The sequence below is a fragment of the Harmonia axyridis genome, chromosome 6 (genome assembly GCF_914767665.1).
Source record: "Harmonia axyridis chromosome 6, icHarAxyr1.1, whole genome shotgun sequence".
Classification (NCBI taxonomy): Eukaryota; Metazoa; Arthropoda; class Insecta; order Coleoptera; family Coccinellidae; genus Harmonia; species Harmonia axyridis.
In genome coordinates this window covers 36,970,106-36,985,850 of record NC_059506.1, presented here as the reverse complement: position 1 = coordinate 36,985,850, position 15,745 = coordinate 36,970,106, and the positions used below count along the sequence as shown (strand labels likewise).

Sequence of the window (15,745 nt, the reverse complement as noted above, 5' to 3'; positions counted from 1 at the left end):
AACAAAGAAGAGTAACATCAAATGCTTCTTTCATTTTATAGTTAGTGAAAGTACTAATTTCAACTGGGATTTTAACAAGGTAAAGAAAAGATTGATTTTTTGATGTAATTTTAATAACTAAAATTCCACAACCATAACATTTTAGATCTAAATGTTTCTTGAAAGAAATAACTATATTTATATTTTTTAAATATAGAATCAGCTTGAATCTTTTCATGATGTTATCAACAGCTCATTACAAAAATAGCTAACCACTAATTTAAACTTTGCTATCATATCACAACTGTTGGAATAAGAGAAAATAAATATAATAAATATCTTCATCAGCACATTACCTAACCTTATTCATGTTTACGAAATCAAAAAATTGTAAACATGTTCAAAAATACTTTCAGGATTGTTTAGATGTAAATGGTGCGTTCCCTCAATTTTAACCCTTGTTAATTGTGCGTTTTCAGCAATAGCATCTAGAACTTGGTCGTATAATACTTGATCGAACGGATACCCAGGGATTGCCCTGATATTCAACACTTTGCACCTAGTTCTCGAGGCATACTCAATAACTTGATCGCTAGTGAAAGAAGCAAGAAGGGAAAACTTCAGCCTAGGATCTCTGGTCAATCGGTAACAATTTGCTTTCTCCTCGTCTTTCACCATACCCCTACGTAGCATTATTTCCGTTGATTTTCTTGTGAGGGACCCCTTGTGTGCTTCAAACACTAAATCAACCATCTCATCATATTCATACCTAGGTTGCTTCTTTGGATCATAGTTCTCATATTTGAAAATGGTGTCGATTGCTTTTGCTTGCAGATTTTTCAATATTTCCACATGAAAAACTGTAGGCGATGCAATATCAATCGAAATGTACCTATCAACTTCGTCCTCGTAAATAGAAGCGTAGAGAAATGAAATAGCACCTCCAAGAGAATGACCCATAAGTGTTATTTTTTTCCAATTAAAAGTATTTACTATTCTTCGGATGAAGTGTACACCGTCCCAAAATAGATAATAAAATTGACCAGGTGATAAATGAGATGAAAATCCGTGTCCTGGAAGATCTATACAAAATATCGACATTCCTTTATCTCGTAACATAGGTGCTAGGGTATCAAATGTACCACTGTTATCTTGCCAACCATGTAAGGCTAAAATTGGCTGCTTCAACTTAGGTCCCCACCATTTTCCTAAAAGAAATTCGTAAAATTACAAAAATATGCAGCTAAGAATAAGAATACATTGATTAATATCTATAATACTATGGTGAAGATTCAATTATGATAGTTTTTCAAATTTAGTTTACTAAAAATCAGAAGCACATCCACCATTTATGAAAACTACATCCACCACTTTTCAAATATTGATAAATTTCAGAATTATTCTTTCACAAATGAATGAACAATAGACAATAACTTTAAAGGTCAATGATCTAGTATCCATTCATTAACAAAAAAACCTTATTTTCAAATGGATAAACTCACCACTGATGTGTCCCCATGGCACTGGAATTCTGACTTCCTCGAAATTTAAATCAGGAACAGGGGCTGATTCTAAAAAAATTTGAATATTAATAGATGAATCATTGATGTAATGCAATTGTTCAAACCTTGTGCATGACCATTTGCAATTATTGTAGAAGCCATTGTTTCCTGAAAAATGCAATATCTACATCAGATCACTTCGCGAGTTTGTGCAGAATATACATTAATTGCTACTATGATTGATCAATAATCAAGTGTGCTCACTGTCTTTTTATCATTGTATTGATAAGAAAACAAGGAAAATGAGGAAACACATATAAAAAGCGATGAACTGGAAATTTCAACATTTGTCAAAAATTTTTTAAGTGATAGGTGCCTTAAAGACCTAATAATTTTACTCAAATACAAATTGTATACTTACCCCAGCAAACTACGAATCAATAAAAGTTCTTATTCGTTCATAAAGCTGAATAATGTTTGTATTAAATACAATGGTTTATGTATTCCATGAATAAAACATTGATTCTTTATTCAAGAACCGAAATAGCATTTTCCTGATTTTATAATAAACTCCCCTTCCAGTATCATTTCTTAAATGAACTTCTACAAAAAGAAAAACTCTGACAGACCAGAAAATTACATCATTGTTTAGGATTAGGTATCACGATTTTGCCACATGCAAATTCTTTGTGAGAGAAGTATATTTGATCAGAGGTACCGCTTTTTGGCACATAATTCCCTCTCATTCTATTATGATAGTTGAAAAAGGATAACAAAAATTACGTATTTATTTTACTAACGCGTCAGTGGAAACAGTTATCATCTTGACCCTGGAAAAATAAATTTTTTTTTTGTATAATTTTGACAATTCGAAAATTTTCCTCAAAAGCACAGAATTCTGTAAAGCCTAAAAAAAGAAATCTACACAATTTTAATTGAGAGGTCTTATTGACTTTTAGAACTTCAAAAGTGACTGCTTAACCGGTAAATGTATTAATTTATTATTTGTATGAGTTTTGAAATTTTATATTGATTTGAGGTGGGTTAATCTTCGGGATATGGGTGTCGCCACCTAGTAGCGAATGGCCTTTTCAAAAGTAAATAGTTATTTTTTTGTCCGCTTTCCAGTCTTTTACGTGGGAGGCCGCGGACATGCGTCGAAAAGATCAGCTGTTCAATGATACAAAATGGTGATGGTGTAAACGAAGTTCGTAGTGTTTAGAAGTAGTAGCAAGGTCGTTCTTTGTGTTAAAGTTTGAGAAATTTTGCGTAACAGTCCTGGTACTACCCCGCAGTGCTGTCATCTTCAATAAATTTCACGTTAGAAAGAAAATCACTAAGCCTGATCAATGAGTAGCAAGGCTTCATCCAACCCCTGTGATGATCAACCTGAAAAGAAGAAGTTTTATGTGAATTTCAATCAGGACAAGACGTGAGTCAATTTTTTGCATTCTCATTCCCGAATTGTCCTGACAATCCAGGATTCCTGAATAACATATGTGGAACGACTCTCTTTTGGCAGTTCCTTTTCAAAATGGAATTCCTCAAACAAAGGAAATGATACTTGTTTTAACTTGTCTACCTTTCTAAATTTTTACGACTGCGAAAAATTGAGATTTCATTTCATATGTCCCCAGTTTTCGAATTCTGTTAGTGACTTATTACGTTGTTCTTGATCGTCTGAATAAAAAAATATCAACAAGTTTGTTGACAAATAAATACTCATTTGTTGTGTGTGATGTACGACATAAGCTTAGACGTAAACAAACCTAGTGAATCCATTGGAGTGACCTCAAATCTTATTCATTTCCAAATGATATTCAAGGTTTTCGTGAAATATTTCAAGAGCGCTATTTTTCGCACTGTTTAAATCGCGAAAAGAATCATAGAAACAAGCATTTTTCATAGAAAAAAATTTAGACGAAATTTCAGTTCAAAAATTTTCCTTGTTTCACTAATCTCGATCGAATATATTTAATCTTGTAATTGTCATCTTCACTTGGGTGAAGTAATACATTTTCTTCACTATAATTTTACCTCCAAAAATGTGGCACGTGTTGAAGGTCATTATTTCTGAGGGAACAAAAACTTTTTCTTTATTATCCCCTGGAGCATAGTTTGGGTCCAGTACCTGACTTTTTGATTTTGAAAAGCATTTGGCGCAAATTCTGGCCATCTGTGTGCATTGAAATTTACCTGGGACTTTCAAAAAGGTTCGGTTGGGTCAAAAAAAGTTTTTTTTTTGGATAAGTACAATTTTGATTTTTAGTACTCTTTGTTCAATGATAAGTGTATAGTTTAAAAAAAAAATTATCATATCTAATACTACTAGAGATATAATTTCAGCTTGAGTTGAGTGGTATTTGACATGACTATTTCATGAGAAAATTAATCGAAAAGTTTGAGAATTAAAAAAAAAGAAAAATCTGGATAAAAACCAAATTTTCATTTTTTCAATAAATTTTGAAAGTGAAAATCACTTTGTTGTTCATCCTTTATTATTCTTGTCGATTCTGATTCTATTTTCTGAGAATTTTAATAGGCGGCAATATTTTCGAATCTATCCTCTTCTAGTTGGCTCAATTTTCTAATGGTTGAACGACAAATGCGTTTATGATGCGATATACAATTGACTATTTGACAAATATTTATTTTCTAAGCAATCTTGAATTTCAAGAATGTCAAAATTTTATCGGTGTGGAATGAACTTTCTGACTGAAAAAGTGGAAGGAGTAAAATACCTAGTCAGTATGAAAGATTGTATATCTATTTTAGCTTATTTATTGCAAAAATATGCGATTCGTAAAATAGTTTGATTGAATGTAAATATCCATATGTTTTTCTCATTTTCTTTGTCTTTTCTATTGCATCATGATATAATTTTTCCTTTTCTTTGTTTTAAAGGTTGTACAAAACTCATTTTATCTCCATAATTAGTTTCCAATGTGTCAATGATATCTCGATGAACGATTAAGAGCACTTTAATACTGAATTTTTCGAATTTTACGTAGGGAGGCCTCAAATGGTTCGACTCAAAATTCAGGAAGAATATTGGAAAATGTATTTCCAATATTTCTGCAATTTTATGAGTTGATATTTTGCTTGTTTATTCAAAAAAACAGTTTGAAACTTTCTGCGAGATTTCTGTTGATGATTTCGTCAGAACCGAAAAAATTCAAACAGAGTAGAATATCGAATAAAAAATAGGAAAATCAGCACCTTTTAAGCCCATCTCGTACTTGGAGACCACATAACTGTAATCCAAGGGAGCAATTGGCTCATAAATGAACCAGCAACTGACTTCTAATTTTTTTTCTGAGTACATATAATTTTTAGCCCTGATTATTCCTTTCTTTCGAAAATATCAGTTGAAAACCGAAAACTAGATGTTTTGTATTGATTTTCCATTATGTCATTCCCTCCCTTTTTGGGGTTTTCACAGAGTGTGTATTCCGAAATTTCAGCTACCCTATACATATATAGGGTGACTCACCATAGCATCTACTCACCCTAGCTTCACATTAAATCTATTGACCCTCTCATTTTCTTGTTGTACAAATCCGCTTTGCTTTTGGATGAAAACATGTGGGCAAATTTCCATGTTTTAGCACTACAACTTTTAAACCAGAGGAGATAGACAGAATCTGATACCACATTCTCGTCCTTTTTATGAGAAACGAACTAGAGTAGTATTCATTTTTGTACACCTTCCGCTAATACTGATGATAGAGCTCTGAAATTAAAACATTATACAGGCACTTTTTTTTACTTAGAATTCAGTGGCGTGTCAGTCTTTCAAACAAGGTTTTTAATGAGAATAGGAAAAAGTCGCTGGGGACCAGATCTGGCGAATACGGTGGATGAAGAAGCAATTCGAAGCCCAAGTCATGCAATTTTGCCATTGTTTTCATCGATTTTTGTGACACGTCACATTATCTTGACGAAACAGCACTACTTTTTCTTCAAATGGGGCCGTTTTTAACGGTTTCATCCTTTTAACGATCCAATAACGCTATATAAAAATCGCTGTTGATGGTCTGGCCCTTTTGGAGGTAATCAATGAATATTATACCTTGCGCATCCCAGAATACTGATGACGTAACCTTGCCAGTTGACTGTTGTGTTTTTCCTCGCTTTGGATTCGGTTCATCATGTGCAGTCCACTCAGCTGACTGTCGATTGGACTCCGGAGTGAAATTATGGAGCCATGTTTCATCCATTGTCACATATCGACGCAAAAATTCAAGTTTATTGCACTCAAACATCTTCAAACACTGCTCAGAATCATTAACACGTTGTTGCTTTTGATCGATTGTGAACTCGCGCGGCACCCATTTTGCACACAGCTTTCTCATGTACAAATATTCGTGAATGATATTTTCATGAATATTCAGATGATATTTTCACAATGTCTACTATCTGGATCAACTTCACTTTACGGTCATTCAAAATTATTTTGTGAACTTTTTTGATTTTTTCGTCGGTGACAGCCTCTTTTGGGCGTCCTCTGCGTTCGCCGTCTTCGGAGCTCATTTCACCACGTGTAAACTTAGCATACCAATCAATGATGGTTGATTTTTCTGGTGCGGACCCCGGAAATTCTTCATCAAGCCAAGATTTTGCTTCAACCGTATGTTTTCCCTTCAAAAAACAATATTTTATCAGCACACGAAATTTTTTTTCAATCTTGTTTTCAAATAACAAAAGTAGCTACACTCACAACGCAATATCCGACAAACTAATGGCCGGACTGATGTCAAATTTTGACACATATCGTTCGAAGGTTGGTACTAACTAAAAATCATATGGATTTAACTCTAGCACCGCCATCTGTGCATCAGACCGGGGACTTTTCAATTGCCTAAACTAACCAGTTGGTTCTCACAAATCTTTCTTCCAGGTCCTTGTGCGTTGGCGATGGTGTCACCTGGAGAATATTGGACATCAACGATGGCGAGGACGTCAGACCCAGCTACAAGGGTGGCGAGGAAGAGGTTTACCTCATCGAGAAACTCTTTGCCAGCAGTCTTGTGGCTGTTGTTACCGTCGACGCACCTAGGATGCTGAAAGTAAGACACTACAAGAGAGGCACGGAGATATGTAATTATACATATGCTAGTTCAATTTTGAACATCAAGATGAATAGGTAAATATCGCATCTAATCTATTTTCCCTTTGTTATACCCTCCTTTTCTTTGGGTGATGCACGGCAATCTGACTTTTTTAAACGATAGTTACTCAGAATCGTCAGGTTTCCTTGGTTCACCCTGTATAGTTTACTTATCCCCACAAGTTGTTACCAATAATCTGATTGACGCAATAAAGGCAAAAATCGAATATTGACAGTCAAATCATTTCTAACCTAACTTAACCATCAGGGAACGACTGTGCGTCATCCTACGTGACAGCTGTCACATCCATGATATTCATACCATGGCCGTTCTTCATACGATCGGCGAGACTCCGCCCAACAACAACGGGCTATGCGCATTGAGCTGGGGAGACCCCAAGGTTCACCTCTTGGCCTACCCAAGTTCGATAACGGCAGGTTATGTACAGATATTCGACACCAGTCATCTGGTAAGAGTTGTCTATAGATTGGTACGTTATTTTTCTCCCTTTTCAGCATCCCCCATTTAAACAATCGTAGAGGATGGTCAACGAATTAACCCCAAAATGGTGAAGTAAACATAGAGCACAGGGTTGACACCTTAGGGATTCCAGTTGATACAAAAAAAAAAGATGTACTAGGTATTTTGTCTGGATAAAAACGTTAATGGGATTGCAATCGATTTTTGTGTTATCAACTGGTATCTTTCGACATGATTGAAATTCAACAGCTCCAATTGTACTACGATGTCAAAAAAGTACCTGGAATTGGTCAAAGAATCGAAAAATACATATAAGTACAATTCAACTACTTTTTGTACGCATTTACTTGCCTTGAATTTTTTCAAAAATTTTTTTTTCAGTCCATTTAACATCACATTAATTTTGGAGCGATTTCAACGTGATTTTCTTGGTTTAAGCTCAGTTAGAAGGTATACTGATATGTATATAACTTAATGGAACCTTGTAAACAAAGTAAATGACAGATGACGTTGAAACTTCAGATCAACTCCTGGTACTACACTGACTATGTATATTTTTGTCCTCGAGACTCCAAAATTATTTCGACTCTCAATAAGAGTTGATAAATGTAAAGACCTTGCGGTAACAAAATCAAAAATTAACATGAAAGAATAATTTTTGAAAACATGTTTAGGTAAGGTTGAAGATTGTATTTGTAGATAGAGTCAGTCATTCTTCAAGCAGGGTGAGTTTTGAAGTTGTACAATTTAACTATAGCTTTCTCTCCTCACACTTCTTTAGTTTACTATTTTTCCAAATTCGGCTCAGGTTTATAAGCATTCAATATTTTCAAAATTAGTTAATACACTCCTGTCCTTTCAATATTTACACCACAGATATATTTTTTTTATGGAATTGTATCTTTTTCCCTGAGCCCAATCTAAAAAAATAGTGAATGAAAGAGTTTCATTTGATGAGAGAAATCTAGTTACATCTTTAAAATTCACCCTGTATAATACATTAATTTTGGAATTTTCTCAAGTTTGAAATAATCTCAATGAATTAATAGAAATTGTTGAATTTTTTTCTTGGTGGTGCCTCCTGTGTGTTTAGTTATTATAACTTAGGACTTAACAATAACAATTGATTCCATTCTAGGTCCAAGAAGCAGAGAACATGGCAATAATTCACTAATGAATACTTTGATTTTTATTAAATTTGACATTGACATTTTCAACTACATTAGTGTTTTTTTCTTTAATTTCATTAGCAAGAATATTTATTGACCTTTAAAGAATCATCGAGGTTAGAGTAAGATTTTTTTTTTTTTAATTTCAATGAAAACACCAAATTCTCTTTGGATTTAGCGGGAATCTAGTAGAATAAAGCATTGTATTCCACAACAGTAACATGTTTTTCATTAGTATGAAAAATTAAATAAAAAAAAGAATGTCCATGGACAGCGAAAAAAGTGGATCTCTCATTTTTGTTAGTATTAGGCATGAAATTGATTTCAAAATTACTCATTAGAAAATTAGCTTAGATTAGGTTTTTGGTATAAATTAATAAAATTTTGGAGAAAATCGATATTAGTTTCTCCTTCCATTTTTTTTTAATATTAGGCATGAAACTAAATTCAAAATTTACTCATTAGAACATTAGGTTTTTGGTATAAATTCCTAAAATTTTAGAAAAAAAGGATGTTAGTTTCTCCTTTCATTTTTGTTAGTATTAGGCATGGAACTAAGTTCAAAATTACTCATTAGGACATTAGGTTTTTGGTATAAATTCACGAAATTTTGAAAATTCATTACATTTTTTGGTAGGTTTTATAATTCAGTAGAGGAATATGTTATTCATCTTATTCATTTACAAGTTTGAGGTTTTCATTTAACATTTAATTAAATTTTGGGATATCGACATCAGACATTGCCAATCCTGTCTCATAATCAAGTTTTTTAGGTCTCACGGATCACGATAAAAGCACATGAGAGCCCTTTGGTTGCTATGGCGTTCAACCCTGAAGGTACTTTGCTTGCTACAGCTTCCGTTAAGGGTACCCTTATTCGCGTTCATAACGTTGCTGATGGTACCAGGGTGGCTGCTTTCAGAAGAGGCATTTCCCGATGCGTCAATATCCACAGTTTGACCTTCAGCATTTGTGGCAGATATGTCGGTGCTAGCAGCAACACTGAAACGATACACATCTATAAGATTCCGGATAATATAGTCAAAGCGTAAGGAATATTTATTTATCGATTTATTTGTAGATTTTATCTAGGATCCAAGGTTTAAATCAAATTAAATTTTCTGTCATAAGTGTCACTTATATGTGACTTACATTTTTAGTGAGAAAATTCCCTTTGTGACTAACTAAACGATTTTAATCGTTGATTGAGATGTCATTAAGACATGGAAAACTTCTTTACATAAAATGAGTTTTGTACAACCTTGGAAAACCAGTTTTTCGTTAGAATTGTTGTTTTCTAGGATTTCTCAAATATTATCATATTACTGTTCACTGAATTTTCTCCTGAAAAAGTCATTTTTAATTCCACTTGACATAAAATTTAAGCAAGTAAAATCATCTCTTGTGATGTTACATATGAATATTATTCTGTCATAAGTGTCATTCATGTGTAAGTCTTTGTGATATAAGATTATCTTCAATAATTTTTAATGTTTCAGAGCTTCAGAGCAAACCTGGATGGCTTATTTCAGCACATATCTGCCTACCAGATTAGCTGATACCCTGGATACGGAAAGGGACTTTGCCATCACCCACCTTCCGGTTACCGAAGACATGAAGAAGGTTATTGCTATCAAAGAGTGAGTTTCTACATACCAATTGATAAAAAACTGTTATGAGACGTTAAAAGTGACATTGTCAGCATAATCTAAAATGAAGTTTGACATCCGGAGAATGATTCATTCGTAATACTTTTTTTTATAGAATTGGAGGTTATTTGCGTCTGTTCGTTGCAACTGAGGAGGGTGTTCTATACATCTACAACATAGATCGTGATACTGGTTCGATGACCCTGATGAAGAAGGTCAATTTCTCAAATGACCAGGCAGAGTCGGAGCAAGTGGCTCCAACTGAAGGTAGGATATGTTCTTTTGTTGTTGTTTGTGTGATTTCGTTTTTTTTATTATTTTTTTTTTATTTTTCATTGGACAGTATCCATATGAACATACATTCAAGGGATTGAAAGAGGAAGAAAATTTTTTTTATTGAATCTGTTATAAAGTTCGAAATAAAGTTTTTAAAATTTTTATTGTGACTTTTAACGGTATTTGGAGCAAATTGAAATGTTCTGAAAGATACAAAAACCACCCTAATTTTATTCCACCAGTAGAAATTAGACAAAATTATTATTTATTTTATGTCAGGCATGATATTTTAAGTTTGACTTTGACAAAATTTTCTTTTATTTTTTTTCCAGGCATGAAATTTTAAGTTTGACGTTTTAGATTCACTCTTATTGCATGATTTGCTCATTTTGGGGAGTTCGAAATAAGAATGCCGATTGAAAAAAATCAAAAAGCATAACACAATTATTGGAAAACTTGAGTTGTTCTTATTGAAAACTCTCCTGCAGTTGAAACGAGAGATATAATTGGGCTTAGCTGCTACTAACTTGGTTCAGGTTGCTGTAGATGGCTATTTTGTTACGATTTTATTTTTTCACTGATCTCAAATTTGGGGGAGTGTCAACATTATCGTCAAGGTAGTTATACTGACCTAACGCGCCAAGTGAATCTAAAATGTTTTGGTCTACTGATAATTGGTGAAGTTACCTTTGGATCGTTGAAATTTTGTAGGGCGTTTTGCAAGGAACAACTTGAAACATTGTTCATTAAATCTTTTGTTGTGGTACAAGTTTTCATTCGGTTTAGATCTTTGTCGATACTGCATGAAGTTGTACGTTTTGGTTGTTTGTTAGTTATTTCTTTGCAAAGTGCCCGTTACTTTTCTCTTGAACCGTAATTTTATTGTGTTGTTTTCTGAGCAAGGCCCTACACTACTAGGTAGCTATGCAGGCATCGTCAAAGGCAATCCGGCAGGGCAAATGTCAGGTACAGTCAGTAAAACTACTACACATACACCACATGCCTTCATCATCTCTCATAAATCATTTCATCTGATCTTTCATGGGTTAAGGGTGCCATTCTTTGCTTATTGTTGTTAAGGCTTTTTTTTGGATATCAAGTCTTCATTGCTGAGGATCGTACGATTAGATTTAGATGAATACTGTGGTAGAATAGAAGTAACCGGTGTATTATTGAAAACATTGCATCTTATGAAAAAATCCATCTATCAAAAAATCCATATTTTGAAAAATCCATTATATGAAACAATCTTATAAATACCAATTCAGAAGCAAGGACTTTGTGGTGAAAAAATAGCAGTATCATTGTAGCAAGCAACTTAAATCAAATAAAAGTTTCAAAGTTGATTTTCACCCTTTTTCTCGAGATAGGATGCATCAAACTTAAAGTAAACCCAAAACAAAGCTGACATGAATGTCATAATATAGGGTGTTTTTTTTTCGAGGTATATAACTTTAAGTTGGCATTACTGTTCAAGATGGCGACCGATTTAACAGCTGTCAAGTGATTTATTCTCAGTTTGGTTTGGCAATTCATCATGAATAGACTCACGCCTGAACAACGCTTGCAAATAGTGCAATTTTATTTCGAAAATAATGGTTCTGTGCGGAATACGTATCGCGCACTACGTCCATTAGCAATGAAGCGCACTTCTGGTTGAATGGCTACGTCAACAAACAAAACTGCCGCATTTGGAGTGAAGCTAATCCTCGAGTGTATATCGAAACACCGTTACATCCAGAAAAACTGACTGTTTGGTGCGGTTTATGGGCTGGTGGAATCATTGGTCCGTACTTCTTCAAAAACGATGATGGCCAGCATGTTACAGTCAATGGTGATCGGTATATAGCCATGATTACTAACTTTTTCATTCCTGAATTGAAGAACCATGATGTCCAGGAGCTGTGGTTCCAACAAGACGGCGCAACATGTCACACAGCTCGTGCCACAATCGATTTATTGAAGGACACTTTTGGTGACCGCCTAATTTCACGTTTGGGACCTGTGAATTGGCCTCCAAGATCTTGTGATTTAACACTGCTAGACTACTTTCTGTGGGGCTATGTAAAGTCATTGGTCTATGCGGATAAGCCACAATCCCTCGACCATTTGGAAGACAAAATTCACCGTGTTATTGTCGATATACGGCCACAAATGTTGGAAAAAGTCATCGAAAATTGGACGTCCAGATTGAACTACATCCGAGTCAGCCATGGCGGTCATATGCCAGAAATCAGATTTAAAATGTAATGCCACAAGATTATCTAGCGGATAAATAAAATTCATGTCAATGGAATAATCCATCGTTGTTTTATTGCAATTTAAAGTTCTATAGTTCTTAAAAAAAACACCCTTTATCTACTTAATTTTAGATAGTTCGCATTTTGAAGCAAAAAATTTTTATGTAACACAAAAAAAAACAATTTTTAGGAACAAGCCGGGCAATCAATTTAGTACCATCGAGCTATATTTGCTATGCTCGTTTGGGCAAGGTAAGATTTCCGGGACCCCCCCTGTAAACGGTCAAACTAACCATCTACCACACATATCTACACAGCTGAATTCATAGAGTACGTATAAACAGAATTATTTTCGATACTTTCGTTCAATTTACAAATGAACAGAATATTTCTGTTCGTTGGTACTTGAAAAAATTCAAAATTTACACTTCGATGCAGTGAAGATGAAACTTCCATCCTGCTTTTTGATTGTAACATTTGAATGAACTGAGATGTATCTTCCTTCCAATTGTGAGGAAATTTCACTTTGCTTCTCATAGTTTCAACAGTGTCTTATTCTTTTTGTTTTCCTGCATGGTTTATCATTTTTTTCAAATGATGTGAGATTGATATCAAGATTGTATTCGCCTTTAGACAGAAAATAGATTTTGTTTTTGGGTGCAGTTCTTTCATAGAACTTTATTGTGTTATCTAGTTTATGAAGTTTTTATTTGGGGGGGATGAACATGTTTGAAATTGAGTTGAATTTTTATTAAAATTGCTTGGTTTGTATCAGACCGTATGTTAACTAACATATATTTAATATAACTGCCAACATAGAGAAACATATAATTTCAGTTAGAGCAAAAAAAAGATATTCTGAAAAATTGTTCAGTTTCTGTGGCCTTACAAAGCCACTAACTCAATATAAAAACACCAAAATAAAATCTATTTTCAATCCAGATGAGAATTTCCTTAAAATCAAAAAAGCAATGCAAAATAACGTTAATAAGCTCTATTAGTGTGACGTCACATACCGCCATTTTTGGTTCTCCTGTCAGTGTTCGGAATCCAAACAAACAAATTGTCATTCAAATCAGTACGGTGACGTTGAAGAAATTGGCTTAATTTTATAAATAAGAGTATTTGAGGAACGATTTCAGTATTAATTGATAGACAGAAGGAACGAGGTTAATACCAGTAAGTTTTAATCTTGTATCATTTCCCAAATTTTGTAAAAAGCCGTTTTTATTAGTTCGAACTTACTGGCATTAATCTCGTTCCTTCTGTCTATCAATTAACAGTAAAATCGTTGCTTAAATAATCTTATTGATCAAAATAAGCCAATTCCTTCAACGACACCGTACTAATTTGAATGACAATTTGTTTGTTTGGATTCCGAACACTGACAAGTGAACTAAAATGGCGGTGTGTGACGTCAACACTAATAGAGCGTATATCTCCGAAAACTACCGACTAAGATTATCTCAGTCGTTTGTTATTAACTCTATGGTGGAAGTGTCAACATTTGAACTACTGCCAGTAGGTCTAATCTCGCACCATTGCTGCTTTGAAGCGCCCCATTTACACTCCACTCACCAATAACTGCTTTCAGCTCCGGAACTTAGAATACCTGATTCTTTCCACAGAATCCGACAAGTTGAGGGTAGTCCTGGAGGCCACAGCAGCTCCTCCAGACGACACCTTTCATCTGAACTACGAGCAGGAGTATCCCCCGCTCACGCAAGACTGAGGCATGAACCAGCAGGTGCCTCTGATTCGCGAGCGCCACATTGACTTTGAAACCATGTGCGTGACAGTTCTGTTCATACACATGGCAGTGAGACTGGTCGAGGACATTGTTTTCTATGTCCTTGACGTCGACAGTGTTCCGTTCGAGTTTTCATAGAGTTGCCGACAGATGGCGCGAGTAATAGATGTCACTTTTGACGTTTCAACGGGAGTACCTGATGATCCCTCGGTATCTTGCTCATCTTGACTTGTTTTTAATCGTGTTTAGTTCAATTTTTCCCTCCTCTATAAGTTTCGGTTGATGCTGTGAGATGAATTTGTGTATATTTCGAAATGACCGGGTTGAATATGTTACTCACGTCATTTGTCATAGTATTTTTTACTCGTTTGAGGTTAATATTAAGTTCGCGGTTTCATTCAATTTGATTTGAATTTTAATGACGATATAGATTAATTTTATTCCACTCGTTCGATATTAATCTAGATTAAATTTGTTGACTTGTGCCGGTTTTCAGTTGAAATAGGCTTATGATAATGAAAAAAAAAATGATAATAATTCGATTTTAAAGGTTGAACAAAAAATTTTATTTCTCAATAAGATCATATCAGATATTCTGTAGTATCTAGAGATAGGGTAGTTTATTTTTCGTAAAGAAAAATTGAAAATTGAAGAAATTCGGAAGCAAGCGGAGCATCTCATTAATTCCTAGTCAGAATCAAAAATTTCATACGTCTTTTTTATAAAAAAAAAATTCTGCTGGCGACCTCTAGTTCTTCTGAATAAAAAATTGTCTCTGTATATGTTCAATGTTTTCTGGTATTTCATGATTGATATCCATTTTGACATTGAGCTTGTGTAATTGGATGTGTATTGAATATGAAATATCTGCATCAATTGTTGTGTTTTACCGATGTTCGTTGGTAGCAGTTAACATGATACTTGTACGTGGAAATGTTTTTCGTTAATTTCTCAATTGAGGATATGTTTTATCCATATACAAAAAGCAACAAGATGTATCTTTCTGAATGTGCTAAATGTTTTGTATATTTTTTACAGTAAGCTTAGTGCACATTTGTAAAATCTTATGATAGTTCGAAGTGAACAGATCTGTCGTTGGAGATTTTATGTCATGTGAATTTGTGCATTGTTCCATACTCGATGGCAAGATTTTAATCAATTTTCTATGAACGATGCCATGTTATCGCGCACATTGTGCTACTTGTAAATATATACATATTATAAAATTATAAAAAAAAAACGCAATGTTATATTAGGTTATATTTGATAGGTAATGTGAAGATTTTTTGATGCAAATGGTTCCACTGCATATTTTGTACTTGTTCATATGTTGCAATGCAGGGTACTGAATAAAAATTATGCAAAAACTGTATGATCTTTCAATGTTCATTTTCCCTCGTCCAATATATCTTTATATACATACAAAAAGCTAAACGATAAAATTGAAGAATTCGAAAACTGATGGAGTTAAAGACTTGGAAACAGGCACAATTTAAAATGACAACACTGTATTATTTTCTGACATTTCTTGTGTCATTTGTGATATTAGGTTATGCTATTTAATCATTTATATTAGGTTAGGTTATTTA

The 15,745-nt window shown here is 34.0% G+C and overlaps 2 protein-coding genes across 7 annotated transcripts; one reads left to right on the top strand and one right to left on the bottom strand.

Annotated features, from left to right (window-relative positions):
- Positions 1-289: 289 nt before the first annotated feature.
- LOC123683492 (probable serine hydrolase) lies at positions 290-2,273 on the bottom strand. Its single transcript, XM_045622586.1, has 4 exons — positions 1,903-2,273; positions 1,607-1,649; positions 1,482-1,550; positions 290-1,187 (listed from the first exon to the last, which is right to left on the bottom strand). The coding sequence occupies exons 2-4, from the start codon at positions 1,641-1,643 to the stop codon at positions 352-354; spliced, it is 942 nt and encodes a 313-aa protein (XP_045478542.1). The 5' UTR covers positions 1,644-1,649; positions 1,903-2,273; the 3' UTR covers positions 290-351.
- A 342-nt stretch (positions 2,274-2,615) lies between these two features.
- Positions 2,616-15,526, top strand: LOC123683491 (WD repeat domain phosphoinositide-interacting protein 2-like). Of its 6 annotated transcripts, none has more exons than XM_045622580.1 (8): positions 2,616-2,913; positions 6,382-6,627; positions 6,860-7,061; positions 9,015-9,289; positions 9,741-9,881; positions 10,006-10,157; positions 11,070-11,132; positions 14,001-15,526. In XM_045622580.1, exons 1-8 carry the CDS (start codon positions 2,831-2,833, stop codon positions 14,180-14,182), a joined length of 1,344 nt encoding a protein of 447 aa, XP_045478536.1. In that variant the 5' UTR covers positions 2,616-2,830; the 3' UTR covers positions 14,183-15,526. The 6 variants fall into 6 exon arrangements, with proteins under 6 accessions (XP_045478536.1, XP_045478538.1, XP_045478537.1 ...); XM_045622582.1 differs by having other exon boundaries at positions 2,617-2,913; positions 14,035-15,526; XM_045622581.1 differs by lacking the exon at positions 11,070-11,132 and having other exon boundaries at positions 2,617-2,913.
- Positions 15,527-15,745: the final 219 nt, after the last annotated feature.

What these genes read in the sequence shown, in the direction of transcription:
- LOC123683492 (XM_045622586.1), bottom strand. Translation starts at nt 1,643, where the DNA reads ATGGCTTCTACAATAATTGCAAATGGTCATGCACAAG. An exon ending in TGCAAATGGTCATGCACAAG is followed by an intron (nt 1,551 to 1,606) that starts GTTTGAACAATT and finishes AAATTTTTTTAG; the next exon opens with AATCAGCCCCTGTTCCTGAT. An exon ending in GCCATGGGGACACATCAGTG is followed by an intron (nt 1,188 to 1,481) that starts GTGAGTTTATCC and finishes AATTTCTTTTAG; the next exon opens with GAAAATGGTGGGGACCTAAG.
- LOC123683491 (XM_045622580.1), top strand. Translation starts at nt 2,831, where the DNA reads ATGAGTAGCAAGGCTTCATCCAACCCCTGTGATGATCAACCTGAAAAG. An exon ending in AATTTCAATCAGGACAAGAC is followed by an intron (nt 2,914 to 6,381) that starts GTGAGTCAATTT and finishes TCTTTCTTCCAG; the next exon opens with GTCCTTGTGCGTTGGCGATG. An exon ending in TTGAACATCAAGATGAATAG is followed by an intron (nt 6,628 to 6,859) that starts GTAAATATCGCA and finishes CTTAACCATCAG; the next exon opens with GGAACGACTGTGCGTCATCC.